The following is a 21,885-nucleotide window of genomic DNA, read 5'->3' as shown; positions in this document are numbered from 1 at the left end:
TGAGGGACAGGGAACTGGCGACTACCCAGGCTGTCTGAGCAGGACCCCACCACCCTCAGGCAGCATGGGAAAGCTGGTGGCAACCCCGATCCCAGACCACTGGCAGGTTTGTGAGAGTCAGGCAGCTCTGAAGGCACTTCATAGGTCAGAGGTTGGACCTGGATTGCCGTGGGTCCATGGGCAAGCAGACAGGGCTGTAGCTTGCTACAGCCTGGGACAGGGACAAACCCGTTCGCTTCCCACAGTGCGGTCGGGCTGGGTGGCTGGGTTACTGCCAGGTCAGCCCTCAGCTGGAGGAGCTGGACCCATCACCTCCTGGCTGTGCCGACAACAGCCATTTCTATCCCAGCATTTCTAGTTCCCACTCCAGACCCAGATGCTGTTCCGACTTGCTAAATACGTCAGCACCCAGCTTTGATACCACTTTCACTTCTTGTGAGACTTAAAGATCTCCTAATACCTCCACTGGAGAACACCCTGAAGTCCTACAGCCTTTTCTTGCAGGAAACTTCATGCACGCCTCTCAGATCCTCAGGAAGTCCAGCAGTGAAGCCCTTCACTTCAAGTATAACACCAGGGCTCGATAAGGAGCTCAGCACCCTTTCTTTCTTCTTTGGGTATAATGCTTCTGTTCTGCATTCCCTCGATTTTGTCTACACACAACCAGATTAGCCATGTTCTCTCTCTCTCAAAACAAACAAACAAAACTCATTTTTTGTAAGTTGTGAGTTTTGACTTAGGAAATTTGGGTTCTTACTAACTCACATTGAAGACATAGAAAATGGGCAGTGGGCACTGTCTGTTCATCTGTCAGTAAGTTGTTTGTTTTTTGTTTTGTCTGTTTTTGTTTTACAAAGGCGTTTATGTCCTTGGATATTTGTAGGCTTTTTATATTTATTTGTATAAATCTGTTCTATAAACCAATATACTCACTGTAATCACCACATAAACTGAATGCATTCTTTCAAAAAGCTTGTTCTCATGAGAATCATACGACAGTTCAAATGGTTTGAAATATTGAAAACATCTTTTAATTGTAGAATTCTATACAACTCGGATAGATACAGAAGTGGTCACGACAAAATGTTCTTATTGCCTGAAATTTTTCACAGAAATAGAAACATTGATGGCAAGCTTACTGACATCCAACATGATGAGATATCTTTAAACTTGCAAATGAATAGACACAACAACACTCATAGTAGTTTGCATGTGTTTGACTGACCTTGAAGTCCTACCACTTAAATACCAACTTCAAAATACAAAGAACCAAGATTAAATTTTAATGCACGGCACATAATAATGTAAATTAAGCACAAAAAAGTAAACAAAGTCTAAATCTGAAAATACACTTTTTTTTTTTTTTTTTTTTTTTTTTTTTTTTTTTTTTTTTTTTTTACCTAGGGCACTGACTTATTCTGAGAATGATTTCCTGTATAGTTGTGTTTTAAGTGAGCATACATTTTGCTTTATGCACAGGACATCATATTCGATGGAGATACAAGAACGAATGGTAAAAACAGAAGGGGAAGAACATAATCACAAGTGGAACTCAAACTCCATGCCAGTGCTCTCACAGCCCTAAGCAAAGCTATACATTACAATCTACAACCGTTGTTCTCAAAAAGTTCTTGGCACTTTTCCTCTGATAATCTTACTTTCATTTTTTTAAAAAAAATGGAGCAAATTACATCTGCACCTACATCATAAGGCAAAACTATAAAAGCAACTACAAGGACAAATCCCCCCCCACCCCCACCCTCAACCACCAGCCCAGCACTCCAAACGCCTCGCGAATTAGTATCATCCTTCCTCTTCATCACTGTCTTTCATCGTAATTCCCTGAAGTCCTCCTGCATCCGTGCTGAGACCGTGGCTTCCTCCACGGTCAGACGGCTGTGGACAGTATCGTAGGTTTTACTGTTCAGAGTTCCTTCCATCACGCCTTGCAATCTGAAGTCTCGGTAGGTTTTCTGCAGCAGAAACAAAACATTCTGGTTGGACTCGGGAAAGCCTTGAGCCATCTTCCACTATACACTGGCCATTTTGAGCATGCCAGCAGAGCAGCTTCATTCTTCCTACAGTTATGGATTTATCATCTAAAACTTGCTAAAGATTTTGTGGGTTTTAGCTTCTGGCCGTTTGAGGTTTCTATAAGCTTCATTTTAAAAATTGTTTGAACTCTGTGAAAATGATAGACTCAAAGTGACTTACTTGACAATGTAGCAGTCAGCAACAGTGGTTCTGGATCCACCAAAACAATTCCAGTTATGATTAATCATTGACAATTTTCATAGGAAAGGAAAATAGTTTTCTATTAATATATTTGGCAAGCTTACATAGATGTGGTGCTAAACAGTTTTGTTTGAGTGCTCAAGCCCCAGATCATGAATATAACAATCTTTTTTTCTTTTATTTTTTCCCCCCTTTCTGGCAATTGTTCATCATCTTTTTTTTTCTCTCCTTTCTCTTTTCCTCTTTTATTTATTTATTTATTTATTTATTTATATATTGAGAAAAGAGATCTTTCTTGGAGTCAACTTTTCCCTGCATAGGCCGTCCCTCATGGACTTTTCCTACGCATTGGTCTAGCAATGGTGGAATGCTGTTATTGATGGGGTCAGATCATAATATTTCGCAGATGTAATTTTGAAAAAAAAAAAAACACAACAGTGTAAACAAGATCACCTTGTTTCACCCTAAGAATACCAAAAAGAGTCCACAAGCCACACTTTGATGGCAATTTCTTTAAGAGCTTGTATGTTGTACTACACTTCTATAGCTGCATGCAGATCTATCAGTAACTTCCTTTTGTCTCATTTATTCAATAAGAAGCCAACAATAATTTTTCCAACTGCATATTGCAATGTTAGCTCTCTCATTTCACAGAAAATGAACTCTTTCTTTTGACTCTTTCCCCAAACTATAATTTTATTTACCTTTATCGCTACATTGATAGACCAAATGTGGAAAAAAATAATTAAATTTTAGCTTATGATCTATATTCTATGATGTAAAAATTTCTCAGGTGACTACTTCGGGCAAGATTAATTCATATTCTAAGTCATCTACATTTTGAACATATCTACATCTTTTTTTTTTTTTTTTTTTTTTTTTTTTTTTTTTTTTTTTTTTTTTTCCGTTTGACAAAGTTTTGTTTCCTTGGTAAGCAGCCTTCCTATGAACCGAAGACATGACTTTTTTTCTTTGACTTTTCAGTAAGAATTATACATAAAATTGTTTTTATTTATTGATTAGATGTCAGTAAGCATGTGGAAAATTATCTACTCTACCTTGCTTATTTTTAAGTGGTAATATATTGAAATAACCTTTCCCAAGTTAGCCTAAAAGTTTAAGGACAAGTTGATCTAACTAGTTTCTTATTTTTTGTACCTACAGTTCTCAATGTGTATGGAAGAGACTAAAGGAAAAGAGAAAATGGAAAATAATTAAGGGCTATCAGCCCATTCCTCTACGAGGAGACTATGCACAACCCCTAGAAGAAGAAAAAAAACTGATCTTGTTCTACTCCATGCTTCAAAGAACTGCAAAAGACACCTCTCAAAATGGGTAACGTTCAGTGGGAGAATTTTTTTTCTGCCACTATCTATGATGATTATTTAAACCTTGTCTGAATCACTGCAACTGAGATTTATTTGACTTTCCTAGGTCAACTTCAGAGTCAATGGATGCAGCTTGTGTTTAGCTCACACTCCTCTGAGTAAACTGCCTGGTCTTTTTCAAGTGTCACCGTTGCATTCCCTTTTTATAACACTGTGCTTTCAATTTCCTTTTATGCTGTTAACAGGTCCTAAAGCAATTTCTTTCAGTTTTACATTGTATTCCTCCCTTCTCAGTCCAGCACTCTTGGGTTCAGTCAGTGCTCTTCTCTTGACATACTTTTGCAGGATAATAATGTTCACTTCCAAGCTTAATTTTTCATTTCTCTCTAACTTTCCTCTTGGTCCTTGACCCTTCTTTAGTCATGTTCCTCTGCATATGTCTCAGACATCTAAAAATACCTTTATGCCATTGTCCTTCCATCTTGGCTCTAATGGGAAGGAGCATTTTCCTCGGTCATTCTTGATAATGCACCACCTCTACCTTGTCCAACATGAAACAATCATCTATGTCCTTACTCATTTTTTTGACCCTTAAAAAATGATCTCCTACTTTTTTTTTTTTTTTGATATTTTCCAGAGATGGGGGCAATACGGACTCACAGTTTTGCCAAGGCAAACAGAAAAATTGCTCCATTGACTCCATGGTTTGGAGAACAGTGCCTCTGCTGAGTGAAAGCTTCTTATAATACTCTACTTGAACCATTTTTCCATCATTTCCCAGTGGAGCTATGCTGAGCTAGTTTTCCCAGTCCTGCCTTCCTCACCCACCAAACAGAACTGGTCAAGGACTTTCTACCCTCCAGTACTTTGACCAGAACACCTATGACTAAGCATTCACTTTATTCCATCTCCTGTATCCAAGAAGCTGCTATAGAATACCACCTTGGAATATACATGCAAAGCGAGCCTGTGTACAGCACAGAAAGGCTTCCACTGTACCCAGTGTGTTCCCATTGCCACAGGGAGCATGCTTCTTTTGAACAAAGCTAATCTGTGTGCCAGGCTGCAGAATCAAGGTCAGTTGCTCGTGCTGCTCATTCACCTCAACTTTACAATTCGCAGTCAGTTTGAAGACTCTTTTCCCTTAAATCTCCCAGGTGACATTTAACTGGTATACTTGAGTCTGCCATTCTTACATCTCACTGGGCACAGGTTTTAGATCCTGCAACATTTTTGTTCTTTATTTTTTTTCCCTGTAGAGGAGGCTAACTACCTTCACTTAAGAACAGTTTTAAAACCTTTCACGAGCCATTAATTTCAACCAAAAAACCAGCATACTGCTTTTGCCATTTTAGCATGTAACAAAATGAAGAGCCAAATCCTGCTCCCAGGGAAATCAGTCAAGGTCAAAACCAACCAAACAGCTTGGGTGGTTCAGGGAGCCATGGTGACCTTATGACTTTCATCTCTCCTCTCTCTCTTTTCTTCCTCTTCTTTCGTCTTCTTCCTCTTCTTCTTTTATTTATTTATTTATTTTAAACTAGTGAATTCAGAAAGTACAAGTTGCAATGGTAGTGCCTACAAAATTAAAATTCTTCCAACTTTACAGTTTTGCATGAAATTCACTAGAAAATATTTTGGAGAAATGAGGTTGTCATTGACAACAGGTACTTCTTATTGCACATTTATACAGCTAACAAGAATGTTCTGAGTTAAACAAGACAGAATTAAATGAAAAAATTCTGAAATGGCTTCCTCTCTCTTTCCTAGGGGTATTAAGTAGTATCTACAAGGGAGTTAGGAAGGAACCTTTTTTTTTTTTTTTTTTTTTTTTTTTTTTTTTTACGGCGAGGTAGCCTGTAATTGCCTATTGCAAGGTATTTGCACTTCATTTCACATTAACAGTCTAAATGACAGGACCAGACTGGAAGGACTGGGATTTCTATTGATACTGATGCCAGAGTATGATCATTAGAAAATGTCATCTAATATCTTGAAGCATTGTTTCCCAATTAAACCTAGTAATAATATGGTCATAATAAAAATAATAGTTAAATTTTTCAGAGAGTGGGAAAAATGAAGCAAGACTGCTTTTGTGATTATTAAGGTAAAACAAACAAAAAAAACCCCCAAAAAAACAGTAATATGACAAACAACAATTTATTAGGAATACTGTACAGGATTACTGTAGAGCTAGCACTAATCTATTGACATTCAATTGGAACAACTAAAATTTTCAGTGAGGGCAGAATGGTTGAAAAGTATTATTGCACATATATTGAAACTTTTGGGATTTAATACTTGTAGTCTGTCTCAAAGTTGCCAACAACTTGTGGAAAAAAAAAGAGAGAAAAGAGAAGAAAGGAGGAATGGAGGAGGAAAAGGAAAAGGTGCAAAGGAAGGAAAGGAGAGGAGATGAGAGGAGGGAAGGATAGGAGAGGAGAGGAGAGAGGAGGAAGAGAGGAGAGGAGAGGGCGGAGAGGAAAAAGAAAAAGGAAAGGAAAGGAAAGGAAAGGAAAGGAAAGGAAAGGAAAGGAAAAGGAAAGGAAAGGAAAGGAAAAGGAAAGGAAAAGGAAAGGAAAGGAAAAAGGAAAAGAAAAGGAAAAAAAAAGAAAAGAAAAAAAGGAGGAAAGAAAGAAAGAGAAAGAAAAGAAAAGAAAGAAAAGAAAAGAAAGGAGAAAAGAAAGAAGGAGAAAGAAAAGAAAGGAAAAGAAAAGAAAGAAAAGAAAAGAAAAGAAAAAAGAAAAAGAAAGAAAGAAAGGAGAGAAAAGAAAAAAAAGAAAGAGGACAAGAAAGAACGGAGGAAAGAAAGAAAAGAAAGAAAGAAAAGAAAGGAAAGGAGGAAAGAAAAGGAAAGAAGGAAAAGGACAGGAAAGAAAGGAAAAGAAAAAAAAAGGAAAAAAGGAAAGGAGAAAGAAGAAAGGAAGAAGAAGAAAGAAAAAAGAAAGAAAAGAAAAAAAAGAAAGAGAAAAAAAAAGAAAAAAAAAGAAAAGAAGGAAAAAAGGAAGGAAAGAAAAAAGAAGGAAAAGAAAGAAAGAAAAGAAAAAGAAAGAAAAAAAAAGAAAGAAAAAAAAGAAAAAGAAAAAGAAAAAAAAAAAGAAAAGAAAAAAAGGAAAGAAAAAAGAAGAAAAAAGAAAAAAAAAAAAAAAGAAAAAAAAAGAAAAGAAAGAAAAAAAAGAAAAGAAAAAAGGAAAAAAAAAAAAAAAAAAGAGAAAAGAAAAGAAAAGAAAAGAAAAGAAAAAGAAAGAAAGAAAAAAAAGAAAAGAAAAGAAAAGAAAAGAAAAGAAAAAAAAAAGAAAAGAAAAGAAGAAAAAATACAAAAATCCATGACCTTATTTCACATTTTTAGCTTTTAGGGTGATCTATATATCCATGTTAATACTTCATCACTTTGCTCTCTTCACTATGCAGTCTAAGTCAAATACATATTTTTTACCTTCACTATCTTGATGAGAGTCTTCAGCTGGTAGATGTGAAGCTGAAGGTCTAATCTATCAGCCCAACCACATGCATATGACTTTCATGGAGTTGCTATACCATTGCTGAAAAGGATAAAAAAAAATCAACAAAACAACACCAAACAACCCTGCAGTATCCATTTAACAGATTTGGTAATGAGAGGTAATGAACACTTTGAAATGATCACAGATCAGCACTTGAAGTCAACAATGATATAATTTCCTGTTAAGAGAATTGTGTGGGTCAGTAGGAAATCAAATACTTGACCCAGACTGTTCTTTGCATGAATTAACAACTGCCATTTATTTTTCAGTTATAACATTTTCAAACAAAATCGTGTTATGCACTTAGCTATCTGTCAGTAAGAATGGATATTAAGTACAGTTATATCAGTTAAACAGCAAGGGAAAAAACAAGCAGGATGATATCTTGAGAGATTTTTCAGTACCTAGATTTTGTAATCCAACTAGAAAACAGCATCAAACAGAATATCAAACCTGTCTTACTTTTTCTCTTTCAAATCATTTCTTTACTAAGGAGATTTTCAGAAATACATGGGAATTTTATATAAGTGTGGTCAAAACATTCCTCCACCTCTCTCAAAATCATCCATATTAAGGTTTTGTTTATGTTAATTATTGGTTATAATTGAAGTCTACCTTATTTCCTTTTCATATTTAGGCATGGGTATGTTTTTACTCAAAGCTTCACAAACGGATGTGGCAAAAATAAGCTCTCTGCTGTTGGTGTCTACGCTACCATAAAAAAAAAAAAAAAAAAGCTCAGATCCAAACAGCTACTATAATAGTTCTTTCCCATTAACTGGATTATAAGAGATTTTACTAAATATATAATAGTTGCAGCCGCTTGCCTCCCCTCCTGTAAAATACCAACCAGATGTCATTTAGTCAAACTGTAAAAGGAAGGGATTTTTGTTATTTTAGCAGTGAGAGATTAAAGAGTTTGTGTCACAGCTCTGTTTCTGGTTCCCTTCCCCACAGGGAAGAGGCTTACATTCTTTTCTAATGTAATTTCCCACGTCTTTACAAATACATCGATATGCAAAAAGAGGAAATGTGCATATTTTAAAAAGCAGCACTTTATACATGGTAGACTTTGCCAAGTAATTCAGAAGAAGGCTCTTACATGTCTCATTTCTACATTAATTAATAAAATAAGATATATATAGGAAATGATGAGGACAAATTACTAGTTGCTGGATGTAACAAAGGACAAAAATAGAATTCTTTAATCAACATGTAAGCTCTCTGGAAAAACTTTAAACACACACAATAAAATATATATGAATACTTTTTCTTTACAGGAATCTATGTCTCATTTCACTGTAACTATCAGTTTTAAGAAAAGGTTGAAATAAGAAAGAAGATTTTCATGTAATATTGACTTCCATTTATGTTTAATGTGTCAAAATATATTTTAATTGTAAACCACTGGAAAGTAATTACTTTTACATTTTATTAGAGTTTCTCCTATTATATTCCTATTTACTATTTATAGCAGTGAACAAACACACCAAAGAAAACGCAGATGGCTACACATTTCATAAAAGTAATTTGATTTATTCAATAAAATGTGGGACTGATCAGGTATCTACAAAATATTGTTTTTAACCACTGACTGTCATTCCCATACTATTTATATTATTTCGTGGATTACATGCATGCTGCTTTTGTTTTCCTTCATATGTAGCTGCAAAATATTTTTAATGTGTCAGAGTTGTTACTAAGTGGCAGCTCTTAAATGACAGGTGTTGTATGTATACAGATGTCTAGAGATAAAATACACTTGAGCTTATTCACTCTGTGAACTCTATTGATCTAATAAGCAGGAAAATTCATATACCAAGCATTCTACCAGAATATCTATTGTTATTTGCAGTAAGATGAGCCAATCATATTACCACTCAGACCTCTACAGTTGTTAATCTTTAGCATAATCAAGGTAGAGAGCATGATATTAGTAGTGCATTTTTTTCAACACTGATATTCTCCCCGTTAAAAAAAATATAAATAAAAATCCAGCAACATCTACAATGTATTTGTTTTTCATCAAACGACTGGCAGAAAGCAGAAGGGGCTCAAACTTGCTCACCACGATGAACTCCAGCAGGATTGAAAATTCTGTCATCAGTTGCTCCCTGCACCAGCACTGAATGCTGCAGGATCACTGAGAATGGACCCAGGGCCCGTTTTCCTGGCAAAACGTGTTTTAAAACCCAGCCAGACAATTTAATTAAGATGGATGCAGTTCAAATTAAGACTCTCTCTATATATCTGTGATGCTTACCCCGCACTGAAAAGAAAGCTAAGAAATTGTAGGGAATTAATTTTGCTTCTCAAATTTGTGAATTAAAATAACATAACATGTTTTCCTGACCAGTTTAATGTTAAACTTTGAGTAAATTTTTTTTTTTTTTTTTTTTAATTCAATGACTGTGAAATGATTCTATGGTACTTGCTCCTCTGACAACATGTATTGTTCAGAAAAAAAATGCAACTGTTATTAGAAAAAGAATGTATTCTTATTTTGAAGACTCATCATAGTACCTTTAATAAAAATCCCATCTAGTACATTTTTAGTGTCCTCCTAGAGGTACTAGAGGTACTAGAATTCCTGCTCACTATTGGCCTTGACACCCTCTGAGTCTTGTGCACTCGGAATATACTGAAGCTGTGTAAGCATAGATCTGCTGTACTTCATGCCATGAAAAGTAAATATTTCCCTGTTACTTCTGGCATCTGTTAAAATGCACAGTGCTGGAAATGCCTCTTAGAGATGGAATCCAAGGCCCACTTTTGGCAATTGCGAACATATTAGAGATACTGGGATGCATCCTCTGTGACTTATGGGAACCTACTGAAAACTCACAAGCTTTGGCGATTTGATAATGGCCCTTGTTACACAGTTTTTAAGTAATAACAATTAAAAAAAATCTTCTAACAGATTTAAAGAAAAAAATCACTTTTCCACTACTAGTAATAGCACTGGAAGGACAGGTCGACTCTTATAGATGCCAATGATACAGCATTAGTGCTATATTCTTTGGTGTCATCTACGCAAGAATAAAGCAGTAAGTGTTTATTATATAGTTTCTGCACATCATCACATAACAGCAGCCACCACTTTCAACAAACATATGTTTGCCCTCCCTGTTCCCCCCCCCCTCTTCTTATTCATAGCTCATCCAGCTCCTTAAGGGCATGCATTACTCACTGTCTTTTCCTGAGATACCTCTTTTAAAAAGTAAAAAATAAGAGAAAAGGAAAGGCTAGGGTTGACTCTGTGAGACCCCGTATTTATTCACACTTATTGTGCATGACTGTAGACTGGTAAATCATATTAGCAGCCAGCCCGTCTCCCCATCAAGCTGCTACTTGCTTTCCAGCCCTGGGAAGGTTCAACAAATCAACAGGAGCACGAAAACAGAACATCAGTCTAATCTAGTGTTTAAGGTGAAGTTTTCAAACCCAATCTAAGAAGATCTTTAGAGCAAGCAACAAGCTGAAGGGCTCAGAAGGTGGTATTGACAATGAAAGAGTGTTGAAATATGAGAAGCGCAGCACTTGTGCATTTTTAATAACAAGAGGGTCACAAGGACACAGCTCCCTCAGTGCCAGTAGTTGCCACACCAGGGCTATAAACGCTCTCAGTTCATCAGATTTCTTAAACAGTTCATCAGCTTTCTTAAACACCCTAAACCCCCTCAGTGGACCTTTAGTCTTAAATTAACAAACCAAAGCAATGAAAGAGGGTGCAGCTTGAATGGCCAGCATTGATCCCCAACGGGGCTCGGCGCGGGCTACAGGCACTGAAAACCTCTCCCCATTGTGGGGAGGGATTGACAAACCTCCTTGCCTAAATAGTCCCAGCTGAGGCGGGCTGGAGGCACGCAGCTGTAAAGGGCTCCCCTCGCCCCACTCCCCGCGCTCACAATGCGCCGGGCAGGAGCTCTTTGTCGGGCCCAGACTCTGCAATTTTCTAACAAGGATTAAAGTTGTTTCTCGGCAGGGCCGGTGAAAGGCGATTTAGCAACATACCGTGCTTTCTTCAGGCGAGTTAAAGAGAAGTAGTTAAGGAATGTCTTTATTCTGTTGACTGGTGGAAACACAAAACAAATATATTAAATATTCACCATCTTTCTGGGTGCCTGAGCTATCACGTTTGCAGACAGTTCAATTAAATATAACACTTCTTGGCTGAAAGCAAGCACTTCACGTTTATTTTTTTGAAGTTTTATAAAAAGGTGCAGCTGTTTGCCACCTGGAAGGAGGCTCAATACATGCTAACACACAATGCCTCAGTCCTCCCAGGCCTGGTATTCCTAGCATCTGATACACAGGACCCCATAGAGTTTCTGTATCTTGCCTGCTCTTGACAAATGGGCACTGTCGAAACGCTTTTTCTGCTGAATATGGCAGGGGGAACAGCTTTTCTAGGAACCACATTTCATCTTCTTCCTGAAGCCTTTATCTCACACTTGATTAGGAACTGAGTTGCTCAGACGACTGGGGATGTTTTTACTTCCTCCGGCTCTACTTTTCCTACTAGGAACAATAACAAAGTATTCGTCCTCACTGAAGAGATTGCACATCAAAGGCAGTATAAGCCATAATGCATAAGAAGTATCTTAAGCATGCTAAATACTAAGTGCTAAAGCTGCTACAGCCAGTGCTATAGCATTTTTTCAAGTTTTTGATAGCGTTAGTAGCATGTCGAGCAACTTTAAAAACATTTAACATTTGTTAAACAATTTAAGAATAATTACTCCCTGAAAACGCAACTAGCAAAAGTTAGAAACAAATTCCCAAGTAAGTTGCAAAAGTTATTTCCCTCTTTGTAAAATATGAACAATCACACTGATGTCCTTTGTTAAATGCTGATGCTAATGAGGGAAACCAGCGTTATTTATAGTGCCTTTGAAAACACTGAGGTGTAGAAGTTACAGCGGTATTTTTGAGATTAGGTATAGACATCACCCACCTAAATGAGAATTTTCACCTGAGCAGTGAAGAGCTCACAAGCTCTCCTGCAGGTTGGAAAAGGCTTGGTAACTCTTAAACAAACAAACAAACAAACAAAAAATTGGGGAAGGAATTCTCAAGCATGACATATCAAAAGGCCACCATGACACATCAGAAGGTGGTCTGCAAAATGACTGCATCTTTAAATATACACAGGAATATCGAAATAAGAAATCAAGTCAACAGTAATTAACATTCAAAATATCTGCTTTCCTCCCCACCCCCCACCCCCCCCCCCCCGCCCCGAAATTAAAGATATTTAGTTGTAAGCTAAGAACAACAATGAAGTAATTTTGTATCAGATGCTTATTGCTTTTCCCTCAGGTTTAGGTAGCCTTATGATTAAGAATGCCTGAGAAACCACTGAAGGTTGAGGAACTACAGGTAGACATAGAGAAAAATATTAATTTATGTGCATCTAAAAATTTTGTTTGTACCCTCCTCTTGCCCCACCAATTCTGATTCCTGACACCGGTGATTTCTGAACTGATTAAATAACCATTGTTTCTGCTGGAGGGAGACCATAACTTGTTTACCTTGGTTGCGGTAGTGCCCTCTCAATGCTCCCTGCTGTATCTTTACTGCCCTGAGAGGAGCAAATTATCTCCCAAGTGACTTATCTTGGCTAGAGTGCACTGGTTGTAAATGGGCCCAGCCTGTGAGGCACTTCCAGTTGTATTTCCAATGCAGATAACTGTTTCAGTGACCAGGAAAATGAAGGAAAAGAAGCTGGGGAAACCTCAGAGAAGAGAAAGGTCTCAAACTAGGCTTTCCCGCCCTGCTACCAGCTCCACACAGCTTCACAGGAACCGCCAACTGCCCTTCTGCAACAGATGATCCACCCTGTAAGAATGTGGCTTCTCAATCATACTTTCATATGCTCATAGTGTCTAGGTTTGATGCTAGAGCATCTGAGTTTAGGGTGCCATCCTTGAAAGAATTTCTACCCAAAGTTCAGAATTCTGCCTCTGCAGGAAGCCCATGAAAAAGTGTTGTTTTCTCTTTCCAATGTCTCAACATTATTACTTGAATCAACAGAGAATTTCATATTACTGAGATATGGTTCTATACTAGCGAAAGTATGATTGAGTTGGCAGAAATGGTCTTTTAAGCTGGCCTCTGACTGTAGAAATAGAAACTACAACACCTCTAGATACAGTACAAATTTTCAAACTACACTTGTAAAATTTTCAACTACACTTGTAGCCTGGATCTTCTTACAGGCTACTTTAATGCATCTGGCTCTTTTTTTTTTTTTTTGTTTTTGTTTTTTTTGGGGGGGGGGAGGGGGGGCGCAGAGTGAGTGGGAGATAGCAATCTTTCTGTTTAGAACATCAAAGAAGTTTACACTATTTCTCTGAAAAAAGAAAAAAAAAAATCACCTTCTGTTTCAAAGGCTGCTACGACAGAAAACTGATGTGGCCTAAATTCCATAGGCACGATGAATATGGGAAGGAACAGCTGACATTACAACACGCAGACAGAATTGTATCTCCAACTTATGGACCTGCTCAAACTCAACTTCCTCACCTACACGTTCTGTACATTTACTATATCAGGACACACTAAAATAGTTTATTTAATATTTACAGGAATATAAAATATAATCAATACAATACAAAAACTGAAATGGTGCTTTATCATACTCTTTTATCCAGTAACAGTATTATTGTATCTACCCTTTAATTTGCAGACATCAGACCTGGAAGGTTTCAGGGCTTATCTGTGCGTTTTCTTAAATGCTGCAAAGTTCAAGGAGAAAAAAAAAATACATTTGAGAGTCACCATGTCACTACTGCTACTCTTTTTGCATTTTTTCCCCTAGGATTTTATTTAAAAAAATGAAGAAATAAAAATTAGGGTAAGCGCAAGTGGGAACAATTCCTGGAGTTAGGCTTGTTGGAATCATGGGTTAGCAGACACTACAAACAAATGAAGCTTTTCCACTACAACCAAAAATCAGATGTTCAAGCCCTTGATCTGGAAAAGGTAAACAGTTAAATCAATACTAAGTGTAATACAAATAAACTCTATTTACCCACAGTCCCCCAGTTCACTTCAATTCCTTCCCATGTTTTCATTAAAGGACCTGTCTAAAAGTCCCCCTATTGCTGTATCACTCATTTCTGCTGAAATACTCTCAAGCTCACTGTTCCTTCATGTGCTCCGACTTTGCACCAAGACTCTGACACAAAGCTCTTCCACCTCACCACAGGTTTTATGCTTCTAATGCTCTGCACCACTGATCAAGCCATTTTCCTGGAAATGTCTCAAGTTTTCATCCAGCTTCCATGTTTTGCTTCCTCCTATAGGCCTGAAATGCTAAGCCAAGTTTTGAATTTTGGCTTGGGTATGTGGCAAAAATGTTCACAGCCTAAATTTCAGCTACATGCAACAAGAAAGAAGTGAAAACAAACAAAAATGCATACTGTGGTCTGCTTCAATACTTCTACTTCCTGTGATAAACGGATCAGGCCCAAGATTTGTTTAGTTTGGTATTTCAAATTATGAGCTCTGGCTATGTACAAAACCCTTCCCTTCCCTTCCTTCCCTTCCCTTCCCTTCCCTTCCTCCTTCCCTCCCTCCCTTCCCTTCCCTTCCCTTCCCTTCCCTTCCCTTCCCTTCCGGTGTGATTGTAGCAGACAATTAATTGCCTTTTGTACGCATGCTTGGCCAAGGAAGAAAGGGTTTTCTTCCAGTGGGACTCTTCTTTTGGTTTTCTTCTGCCTTTTTTGCGTCATTACCCAAATGAACCTCTCAGGGACCTCAAAAACTTTGTTTTTCTTAAGACTAACTAATTGATGAACCAAACACTTTAGGCTCGAGTCAATCTCCTCCCTGCCTATTTGAATGAAGGAGTCTCACTGTCACACCCAAAGCAATCAGGAGAAAAGGGAAAGAGCTCAGCAGAAAGAGGAACTCAAACCCTGACAGACAGACCCTGTTCAGTGGACTCACCACAACAAACAAGTGAACAGCTGGCTGGATCAGATTATTGGTGGCAGACAGAAACATATTAGGTAGGCTGGTTTTCAGAAAGCAATAATAAAAGAAAAGAGAGAATGGGGCACATTTAAAAACATATTAGCACCTTGAAACTTATAGAAAAAAAAGGGTATTTTTTTTCTGAAAGAGGTAAAGAACTTCTTAGGTATGAAAAGCTCATGTTTCAGGAGGAAAGGTCTTTTTTTTTCACATCTTAAAACAGACATATGATTGGAAACTGACTAGTGCTATGGAACTGCTGCCAATTCACAAATAAACATACATATTTAGTACAAAATACACAGTCCTCATCTCTACCTACATTGCATACTAGATTGCTAAACAACAATACAGCAATTTACAATATTTATTCTACTTTTTAATGCCTTTTTTTTTTTTTTTTTACTGGCTTCTTCACATATGGTAGATGCACAGAGAAAGTGGAAGTTTTTGCAAAATTAGACATGCAGAACTCTTCCTTTCCCTACCTGGACATATGTAATATCACTGTTCTGATCTTAAACACTAGGTACTAACATAATATGCTCGTGACTGTGAGAGACTAACAGCACAAACAGTTCCCCTACTCCACTCTGGATACACAGTCTATCTGTGAACAGTACTTCCATAGGTTATTCTGGTGCTAAAACACTCTGGAGCAAACACTGTCAGTCTCGCTGTACAGTGTTGTATTGCAATTTGGGTGTATCTGCAAACATCCTCCAAGGCACAGAATGGGGAACATCACTTGAGTGACCTTGAAATGAAAGCCAGCTTGGATCCTCAAATAAACAAATGAACATAATGTGAAATGACCAAGTTTTTCATCATTATAACACCAGCTTCTTGCTATACAGAATCTAGTTTTACAAACCCTATGAATGCTCATAGCTGCAGAAATGCTATGCAGTTTTCCTAAATGCATGTGTAGCATTAGTAATGTTGAAGGTCCAAATTCCCTCTACCTGTAAGGCATGTAACTGAGACACCTACACCTGCTTTATACCCAGCCATCCTGTATTCCCTGGGGAGTCCCTCGAGGGAGGCCTCTGTACCAGGTACCAAAAGCCAGGTGGACCAAAGCTGGGCCAAACTGTGACGCAGCTTTTAGGTACCCCCCTCACATCAGCAGCTCTTGTCCTGGAGTCTCCTGTTTAGACTCCCTGCTCCATGCGGAACGAGGTAAAACACAAATTTTAATTAAAGTATTTAAAATATCAGGGGTTCCTCTGTGTGAATATTTACACACAGCTTATTCCTTTCCACCTCAACAATCTTGACTCATCATCCGTTACTCTGCATGGTATTGTAGCAGGACACGACAGGGCTGGATGCAGCTGTGAGGCTGATAGGGAGTTGCACAGTGGTGTAGTCACTCCTTTCCTATGCCATATCGATCGGGCACCACACCAAGCAGCGCTAATGCGGAGCAGAGGTCCAGCCTCCTGCCTCCCTCTGTCTTCTCTCCTTCCCTTGTCTCTTTGGAGAAAGCATCCTTCGATTGAACAGGTGCTCCTTTCCATCTCTGACCCTATTGCACGTGTGCACTCTTTCAGCTATGCAGATTTTACAGCTGGGTTGCTATATATATATGTATATTATTTTTATTTTTTGAGCTCATTTTTCTATCTGTTATTTGTAATGTTTGTTTTGCACATTGTGAATGATTTTGGTACAGTGTAGTATAAAGGACAGCCAGTGCTGTGTAAATCAAGGAAACATACGATAAAACACTTGAAAATATTTAAAGAAAATCATCTACATCAAAACTTTTTGCACACTTCCATCAGTGCTAAAGATTCAGTTCCCCTTGATCAAGTAGGTTAAGAAGTTCCTTCCACTGGCGACTCACTAACTTTGTCGCTGGTTTCAGAGCACTCTGCAGAAGCCACACCTGGTACTATTTTGACTTACAACATAGCAACCTCTTTCTGTTACTTCAAACCCTTTATAATAAAACTACATTATTCTTATGCTTTCTGACACTGTTTTTCTTGTGCTGTGGTCAACAATGTGGTTGTGCGTCTATTTGATTTTGCTTTTTTAAACTAAGCTTGACCCAAATGAAATACAAGTAAAAATATCAAACCCACAAGTAGGGTTTCAGAAACCACAAGGTTCTCCTGCTGTTTAGATGTGTGTGAATTACAGTACATCAAGAAATCAATATTCCCTAGATGGTGCTTGTGCCTGGCACTTCATGGTGAACAAACATTAGATAAGACAATATAAATGGTACAATCCTTATTGATTTCTCTTGACTGTGTAGAATGTGAAAGCTACAGCCACAGTTAACACTTACTGACAGACTCATCTAAAGTTTCACTGCTATTTTATATTTTTATAGTTGGCCATGCTCAATTGATTCCATTAAGTTGCTAGACACATTTCAAGCCATAGAGATAAGAAAAAAATGCAGCGCCTGGAATGAGACGCTGCTACTTTGTGCCTAGCAGGATAAAAAGGTTAAAGGACTAAATTGTGCCTGGATGTTGGAAGGAGTTCTCTTTTATTTGATAGAGTTTGTTATTGTTTTTAGTGAATGGATACTGTGAGTGATGGATAGATGCATTTAAATACATTAAATAAATGACTGAGCGGTGTAGACCAGAAATGTCTATGGAACTGTACTGGAAGTTCCCAATGTTACAGCCCCTCCCCAAACAAACAAGCGAAAAACCTGGTAGTTCCACCTCCCTTTATGACACAATTCCCTCAGGATGAAAAAAAAAAAAATAAAAATGAATTGGCTGTAAAATCTTGAGTTTGGGATATTTTTTCTCCTATTTGTCCTCCTGGTTTGACTCAGGATCCGCATTTTTAACTGCCTTTTTATAGCAATTCATACGTTGTTCTTTTTCCAAAAAGTGAACTTCTCATACATTTCTGAAAAATCAGCATGTATGATTGCATAAGACACTCTGAATATCAGAATATGAGATTTAGTGCCCTAAAAATAGTTCTTTATTTCCTTTTTATACCCAAAGAGCAATAGCTCTTTTAGCAAGCTATCAGAATATCTATTTCATAGAATCTTACTCCCCTGCTGGGAAGATTTAATAATATGATTAAATTAGTGTGAGAAGGGTAGCAGACATCTATTGCATGAATACCAAATTAAGAGTGGCTATGGGATAAGTAAGGTCCTAGAGAAAACCATTTTTATATCTTTTTGGGCTGTTTGATACGTAATAAAATCGAAATTCAGAAATTAAAAATGTAATCAAAACTGAAGAATTGGAGAAATGTATCATATCAAAAACATATCAAAACCAGCCATTGCATTATGGTTTCCTCTAGAGAAAACACTCTCAGCTACACTGTAAAACTGCTTACAAAGTGACGAATATTCTGATCCTGAAGCAGCAAACTCTGAAGCACATGCTTTGCTTTAAGTGTGTTGTGGTCCTATTGATTTCAACAGCACTGAGCTTTGCTGGATTGATAGCAGCATAATCAGCACCCTCCAAGAGCGGACACTCCTTTTCTCAGCGTATTCAAGAAAAAAAAAAATCAAAGAAAACTATACGATATGAAATCAGAAGGGAGTTACATTTTTTCAGCTTTCAAATGAACTGTTTTCTTTTACAGATTCCTATCTCAAAAAAAAAAGGGCTGAATCTACTTGAAAACATGAGAAATAATTTGGTGAACTTTGAACAGACTTTGATTAGCAAATTTGTAAGATGTTGCTTGCATCTTGCAGAAGAGTTTCATATATTTGAGCATATTAATATAATTCACTTTTTCAGTCCACATTTGGTGATGCTGCCTAGTTTCCTTCAAAATTCTTTTACCAAAAATGACACGACAAACTGCTTTAAAATGACAAGAAAGTCTCTAGATCTAGAGAAAGCTGCTGAGTGGTTCTCATATCAAGAGCTTTCTATTTTCCCTATAAAATATTAGACATAATTAAAGGTGAGTTAAGACTTTGGTGAAAATCTAAAGAGCATCAGAAAATCTGAGCACTGCTCAGCTTTTCAATTGCTTTTCTACTTCTCAGTTCTTTTAAATGGTTTTCTATGGCAGGAACATTTTTCTTAATTAGTCACAGCTAATTAGTGTTCTGGCATAGACAAGTAATCAGAAATGTCAGAGCTGCAAGGCTACATCTCCCTAATCCTTTGATAATAATTTAGCCTCCTGGGAGGGCCTCAAGCTGCGGTAAGTAGTGGCTGACAATAAGGCAAAATTAGGTGGGCAGCAGACCATTAGGATAGAAAAATAAAAAGCACTACCAAATCCTGCTGAGCACCATCAGGCAACTAACTACACTGCCAGATGAGGTGCCTGTTTAAGCCTGTGTTGTTAATTAGCTGATTCTACCAGACCTGCCACATATGTCCAGGTGCATCATGCAAAGATGTGTATTTCTGGGTTTGCGCCAAAGGACAATTTTGCACTGTGATCAAATTTCAAGAATCCGAGAAACAAGCCCACATATTTCTTGAAGATTATTCTGACTTATCAAAGAAATAAGAAGATCAACAAGCTACAATCCATTTTTGTTGAGTCTCTTAAGTAATTAGGCACGGTCCTCTCATGTTTCTCAGTTTAATACAAACACAGCTTTTGATTCAAATGTGGCCTTTAACCAGTTCTACCTAGTCTTAACTTGCTGAAGATGCCTTGGCATATAACCTAGATCAAAAGTAGACATTTTGTCAAATCACACACTTGCAAATAATTATGTAACAATATAAGGTAAAATTACTTATTAAAATTAATGTGACAGGAACCAATGTGAGAATGGGAAAAATCACAACTGAAGTTTTTCTAATAAAACATTGTTGAGTACTGAATACTGCAGTAATGTTGGTTTTGAGGTAGACCTGAGCAGCACAAAGAGTTGATACTATAGAAAGCTCACATGTAAATACACATTCCTCTTAGCTGTGCAACACCAGCCTAAGATTAACTCACTTGCCAGGGAGAAGCATTTGCACATTTTTAACGTATTTTTTTTCTAAAATGTCAGAAAAATGAAATAAATGATGCAATTGAATACAGCATTTGCTAAAAATGTACTAGCAGATATTACGGCAAAGAGAAATTAATCTGTGCCTGGCAAGATCATGGAGCAGATCCTCCTGGAAACTATGTCAAGGCACACCTAAACAGAGAGATGGCTGGTGACAGCCAACATGGATTCACTAAGGGCAAATCATACCTGACACATCTGGTGGCCTTTTACAACGGGGTACAGCATTGGTAGATAGGGGAAGAGCAACTGACATCATCTACCTGGACTTGTGCAAAGCACTTGACACTGTCCCACATGACATTCTTGTCTCCAAATTGGAGAGACATGGATTTGATGGATGGATCACTTGGTGCACAAAGAATTGGCTGCGTGGTTGCACTCAAAGAGCTCAATGTCCAGGTGGAGGCCAGTGACAAGTGGTGTTCCTCAGGGTCAGTACTGGGACTGGCACTGTTTAACACCTTTGTCGGTGACATGGACAGTGGGATTGAATGCACCCTCAGCAAGTTTGCCAATGGCACTAAGCTGTGTAGTGTGGTCAACACACTGGAGGGAAGGGCTGCCATCCAGAGGGACCTGGACAGGCTTGAGAGGTGGGCCCAAGTGAACCTCATGGAATTATACAAGGTCAAGTGCAAGGTCCTGCATCTGGGCCGGGGCAATCCCAAGTACAAATAGAGGCTGGGTGGAGAATGGATTGAGAGCAGCTCAGAGGATAAGAACCTGGGGGTGTTGGTTGATGAGCCGGCAATGTGCACTTGCAGCCCAGAAAGCCAACCATATCCTGGGCTGCACCAAAAGAAGCATGGCCAGCAGGTCGAGGGAGGTGATTCACCCTCTCTGCTCTGCTTTTGGGAGACACCACCTGGAGAACTGCATTCAGCTTTGGGGGCCCCCAGTATAAGAAATATGTGGACCTATTCGAGCGAGTCCAGAGGAGGGCCTTGAGAATGATCAAAGGGCTGGAGCACCTCTCCTATGAAGACAGGCTGAGGGAGCTGGGGCTGTTCACCCTGGAGAAGAGAAGGCTCAGGTGAGACCTTCCACTACCTTAAGAGGGCCTACAGAAAAGCTGGAGAGGGACTCTTAATTAGGGAGTACAGTGATAGAACAAGGGGGAATGGCTTTAAACTAAAGGAGGGTAGATTTAGATTAGATATAAAGAAGAAATTTTTTACTCAGAGGGTGGTGAGGCACCGGCACAGGTTGCCCAGAGAGGCTGTGGATACCCCATCCCTGGAGGTGTTCAAGGCCAGGTTGGATGGGGCTTTGAGAAACCTGGTCAATTGGGAGGTGTGCCCATGGCAGGGAGGTTGGGTTTCGATGATCTTTAAGGTCCCTTGCAACATAAACCATTCTATGATTCTGTGATAAGCACTTCATATGTCCATTTAGGCACAGAATGAAGCACATGACATAGTAATCTTTGGAGAATAATTACTACCTCAATAACCTCAACTACATCATTGAATTTAAATCATCCATCCATTTCTGCTCCTGGAAAAGGAAAATAATGGTTGTGACACAGAAACAATACTAGCATCTGAATCACATTCCTGACAAAATACAAGGTTTTTTGCTTGTTTGTTTGCTTTTGACAGAAAGAAAATATTACATCACATCTGGACTTTTGAAATACAAAAGCCAAAAGCAGCTATGGAAACCTGAAGTGCTTCAGCATTTATACTATTCATAAAGATGTCACAGCCCACGAGGACAGTGACATACACCAGCAGTCCCTGTGAAGCCAACAGGACTAGTCAGTCACACCACACCAGTTTAACACCTGTAAGAGACAAGGCAGCAGGGACGAAGTCAACATCTGCTAACAGGTGCCATCACTTACAAG

The 21,885-nt window shown here is 38.2% G+C and overlaps 1 protein-coding gene across 1 annotated transcript in view; it reads right to left on the bottom strand.

Annotated features, from left to right (window-relative positions):
• Window positions 1-1,772: 1,772 nt before the first annotated feature.
• CADPS2 (calcium dependent secretion activator 2) overlaps window positions 1,773-21,885 on the bottom strand; it is a 313,185-nt gene continuing 293,072 nt past the window's right edge. Inside the window, 4 exon segments of the mRNA XM_040549796.1 lie at window positions 1,773-1,865; window positions 1,868-1,973; window positions 7,000-7,062; window positions 7,064-7,105. Coding sequence (XP_040405730.1) covers window positions 1,804-1,865; window positions 1,868-1,973; window positions 7,000-7,062; window positions 7,064-7,105 — 273 coding nt within the window. The 3' untranslated portion in view covers window positions 1,773-1,803.

This window comes from Cygnus olor, chromosome 1 (genome assembly GCF_009769625.2).
Source record: "Cygnus olor isolate bCygOlo1 chromosome 1, bCygOlo1.pri.v2, whole genome shotgun sequence".
Taxonomy (NCBI): domain Eukaryota; kingdom Metazoa; phylum Chordata; class Aves; order Anseriformes; family Anatidae; genus Cygnus; species Cygnus olor.
The sequence above is the reverse complement of the archived record's forward strand: the minus strand, read 5'-3'. Positions and strand labels throughout refer to the sequence as shown.